This window comes from Camelina sativa, chromosome 13 (genome assembly GCF_000633955.1).
Source record: "Camelina sativa cultivar DH55 chromosome 13, Cs, whole genome shotgun sequence".
NCBI lineage: Eukaryota > Viridiplantae > Streptophyta > Magnoliopsida > Brassicales > Brassicaceae > Camelina > Camelina sativa.
The window spans coordinates 23,538,696-23,543,425 of NC_025697.1; the positions used below are offsets into that span (position 1 = coordinate 23,538,696).

General features: G+C 38.2%; 2 protein-coding genes across 3 annotated transcripts in view; one reads left to right on the top strand and one right to left on the bottom strand.

Moving 5' to 3' along the window:
- The window catches only part of LOC104737698, a 2,241-nt gene extending 2,002 nt beyond the window's left edge, over positions 1-239 (top strand). For both annotated transcript variants that reach the window (XM_010457939.2, XM_010457940.2), the window contains exon 6: positions 21-239. In XM_010457939.2, the coding sequence (XP_010456241.1) occupies positions 21-29 (9 nt within the window). In that variant the 3' untranslated portion in view covers positions 30-239. The remainder of the gene's footprint in view (positions 1-20) is intronic.
- On the bottom strand, positions 3,693-4,718 carry LOC109128410 (uncharacterized mitochondrial protein AtMg00810-like). The gene has a single exon (XM_019234637.1). The coding sequence runs from the start codon at positions 4,716-4,718 to the stop codon at positions 3,693-3,695; it is 1,026 nt and encodes a 341-aa protein (XP_019090182.1).

The following is a 4,730-nucleotide window of genomic DNA, read 5'->3' on the forward strand; positions in this document are numbered from 1 at the left end:
TTTTTTTTTTTTTTTTATAGTTTCTTTGATCATGCGGAAGATGTCAACTAAGGAGGATCCTAAAGAATGTCAACTAAGGAGGATCCTAAAGAATTTTAAATTGTTGTTTAATGGTAGTATGATAGTGTTTTAAAATACTTGCACTTCTTTTTGCCTTTCGAACGATGCAGTTCTGTAAACACTTTTTTCTGTCCTCCAAAGCTATTATGCAAACTTACTATTGCGATATGTTTTCACCTTGGACAACGTGTTGATAATCATCAGAATCTGTGAAGACTTAAAGTTCGAATGAACATATCGTTGAATGAAACATTCTTCCAAAAAGCAAAGAAAATACAGGTTCAAAGAGGCGGTATTAACAGCAATGTGTGAAATGTAAGATGCTTTTCAATTTCTCTCTAACCGGTTTGAATATTCATTTTTCCGGAAAGCAACGAAATACAGAGGTTCAAAGACCATGAAGCACTGATTGCCTGAGACTATAATTCAGAGAGACTATAATTCAGAGAATATTAAGAAGCTAATCAATGTAACTATAAGCTTGTCCAGAATGTACAATTTGGTGTGTGTTCTCAGGATCTTTAAACTTCAAAAGATAGTGATAAGCACTTGTCAAGGCTCAAGTGGATTAATGAGTAAAGAAATATCAGAGATCACTCGTGTGATGGGTTAAGGATAAGCTTGGAAAAGAAGCTGAGGTGTGTATATGTAAAGAAGGCGAGATCACAGAGAAGGCATGTTGAATGTGGTGGGAGTTAGTCGACATGAGACTAATTAATGGTGAGAGAAGGATCTGAAGGTATGCTCAATTATCCTGATCTAAACTTTCATGTTGTTCTCCATCTTCTTTTTGTAATCAGAGAGTTGAGAGTTTTTTATAAACAGATTTTGAGCTTTGTAATCTTACATTTAATCATTAATGGAGGTTTGATTGAAGTTCATAAGGTTTGGTGGGTAGAAGCTTATCTGAAGTTTCTTCAAGAAAACTAGGCTTGTCTTCTCCGTTATAAACAGTATGACCGTTTTTTTTTTTACCTAAACTCTTAATGTTAGGAGCCTGCCCATTTTGTCTGAAATCAGCAGTACGGCTCTTATGTCAAGCAACTGAGCATTTATCATCAGTACCCAACTTTGGTATAGGTACTCTTAGCAGGCAGACTCAACTCCCAAGCTTTAGGCTTTTTGTACAAAACCTGAGACAGAACAAATGGAACAGCCAATGCAGCAACTCCACCGGCAATAACCAGAGGATTGTCTGTGGCGAAATCGGATATCCCTTCAATCAGATTAAAGATGAAGAAGTGGTGGTAGATTGTTGCAGAGCTTCCTCGTACGTCAGGGATTTAACAGGAGCTGTGGCACTTGTTAGAACAGAGGTCAGAAGAGCCAATATCCCCACCATTGAATCTCCTCAAGAAGTTTTCCTGGGAGATTGGTTTCGGTGATTTCTGAGGAAAGAGGTTAGGGAGCGTGAAGGGCTTTCGGGGTTCTGATCTTTTCTCGGATAAAACCGACATAGGGCTAAAGGTAGCGGTTTTCAGAACCTCCATGTCTCCCTTTATCTCTCTCTCCTTCAATACCAAGAATTGCCCTCTCCGTATCATCAAACTTTGAAGAAGAGGAAGTGGAAGAAAGTGTCAAGACAAGGCATTGAGCTGTTTCTAGTAAGCTGACGTGGACTGTGTAATCTATCCTAGCCACAGCTAGCATGACACGTGGCATATTCGGATGAGATTCCTCTTGATATTGTTTTGGTGTGAGAGGAGAGCATGCATAGTGTACTTGCGTTAGTTCCAAATTGCAAGTCAAATGTGTGGCCACAGAAAATTGAAGATGCTTCAGTTCAGTAGAAGCCTATGCATATTTTACCAAAAGGTTCCTCAGCATCTGATTTAAGTAAGGGAAGAAGATATAAGTATAACATTATGAAAAGAGAACATGATGTAACGTAAGGAACTTACAATGGATCAAAGAAATAATCTAAACCTTGTCCGATTTCCCAGATTAATTGACCATTGCTAGTTTGGTTGACTCGCTACGTAAAATTGGAGTTAATGTGAAATATAGATAAATGTTTGAATCTTTTAATAAAGATTAAAAAACTACAAGTAGAAAACGCCAAAGAGAAAAGAAATAAGGAATCCAAACACGACAAGACACAATAAATAGGTTTGCTTAACAGAAACCGTAGGACATTAGATAGATACGTACATTTTTTTTGGAGGGATCTTTATAGATAATTCTTACACAACACACATCACACATACATTTAGTGTGATGAATTGTGTAAGAATTTGAGCAATTTACTCTAGAAGCATAAACCATAATCCTAAATCTTACACAAGCCATACTCCTAAATATTAGGTTAAATTCTTCAAGCAACATTTAACAACTACATTCAACTAGAGACTCCAACTAATACTAGTTCCTTAGCTACTAATTTTTACAACAAAACATATTCAATTAGTTTGGGCCATCGTGAGTGAGTCGTCCGCCAACTTTAGCAGATGTGATGACTGATGCAACTTTGCAAACAATGTCTCCGACAAATCGATAGCCACACGGATCATATGAGTCTTTTAGTTTAGCTTGAAAAGTAAGATGGGATTGTGGAGATGTCGGAAAGTTATCGAGGGATGTATTCATATTTGGTGCTAGAAGGTTGAGCAAATTAAGGCATGTAATGTAAGCAAGGCTTGTCGGATATCTTGTGATAAGTCAAACATCCCTGTGAAAGGATAGAGAAACAGTAACATGTCGCTGTTTGAGAGTTTGTGGGATGAGTACACACCATCGTTTGCAAAATAGGTCGATGTGAAACATTAAACTCACAAAGTGGGTGCGGGTGTAAACATTAAATTCATGAGAAGGGTGTAGTTAATAATACAGTTCACGAAGCTACATGCAACACTGTTCTCTGCGCTCAGGAAGAGAAAGCAAATTCATATTCATGGTCTCATAAATTCAAACCACGTTCTTCAAACAGAAGTTATTGCAACTAAAACAGTACAACAAGTCATAATTAATATAAGTTTACGAGAGGATGATAACACATAAAGATAAAATAAGAAAAGACGTTTCAACTGGTGAATAAAACAAGTCAAGTCAAGTAGCAGAGCGAGCAATAGTGTTGTGGGAGGCTAATACGGCCGCGGGGGCTTATCGAGGAATCTTTTCAAACGGCGCTCCAAAAGAAAAGAACCACAATGTTGACAGCCTTCAAAGTTGGGTAAGCGGTGGTATTCGGGTGAATATTTAGCCAGTAATAAGACTTGTGCCAAAAGATTCTGCCTTTCATTGATAATGACAAACGTATATATACAATCTTAAGAGACCGACTATACAAGCAATATATAGAAAGACAATATCACCTAAAGAGATATAGAAACTTGACAATATTCTGAGAAACATCTAGAAGATTAACATAGCCTTCACCAATACTCCCCCTCAAGTTGGAGCATGTAAATTACAAATGCCCAACTTGCGACATAAATACTCAAACTGCTGAATGCCGAGTCCTTTGGTAAAGATGTCAGCTACTTGCTCAGTGGTGTGTATCTTCGAAGTCCGCAATAGTCCAGTAGTAATCTCATCACGAACAAAGTGGCAATCAGACTCCACATGTTTTGTGCGTTCGTGAAAAACCGGATTAGCTGCAATGTGTAAGGCTGCTTGATTGTCACAATACAACGTTACAGGCTTGTCATGAGATATTTCAAAACATGAAAGCAATTCTCGATCCCATTTAAGTTCAGACACTGTGTCAGCCATTGAACGATATTCCGCTTCACTGAAGAACGAGACACCACTCTCTGTTTTTGAGTTCTCCACTTAACCGGCGAGTCACCAAGCATCACCACAAAACCACTTAAGGACCGTTGCGTCAGTCGACATGATCCATGATCAGCATCACAATAGGCTGAAATACTAAGATCACTCTTAGCGGAAAGCATAATCCCTTTTCCTGGACAACCTTTAAGATATCTTACAACCCGCAAAGCTCCAAACCAATGTTTTTTTTGAGGTTGATGCATAAATTGAGCTAAAACATTCACAATATAAGACAATTCAGGTCTAGTAATTGTCAAATATACTAGACGCCCAACCAACCTGCGATAGCCATCGGGATCATCATAAAAATCTTTTCCATCCGCCGTGAGATTATGATTTTCCTCAACCGGAGTTGCTACTGGACGACCACCTAATAACCCACACTCTGAAATAATATCACATGCATATTTACGTTGAGATAAGTAAATGCCGTGTGAAGATCGAGCTACTTCAATACCAAGAAAATATTTGAGAGGCCCTAAATCTTTCATCCGGAAACATTGTCCCAAGTATCCTTTAAAACGTTGAATCGCAGCACTATCATTCCCTCCAATGAGGAGATCATCAACATAAACAATCATGTATAACCGAAGCTCACCACGTTTGAGAACAAATAGAGAATAATCTGTCTTCGACTGGACGAAACCATAGCCTTTAAGAGCTGTTGTGAGTTTAGCAAACCAACACCTTGGAGCTTGTTTTAAACCATAAAGAGACTTCTTAAGTTTACATACCTTGTTTCCATTAGAACCTTTGAATCCCGGTGGAAGTGTCATATAAATTTCTTCAGTCAAATCACCGTGAAGAAATGCATTATGAACATCCATCTGATGAACTTCCCAATTCTTTGCCGCTGCGATTTTCAGAAATATACGCACTGTAGTCATCTTGACAACCGG

Bases quoted from the DNA above. Each gene is read 5' to 3' on its own strand.
- LOC109128410 (XM_019234637.1), bottom strand. From the start codon at position 4,718: ATGACTACAGTGCGTATATTTCTGAAAATCGCAGCGGCAAAGAATTGG.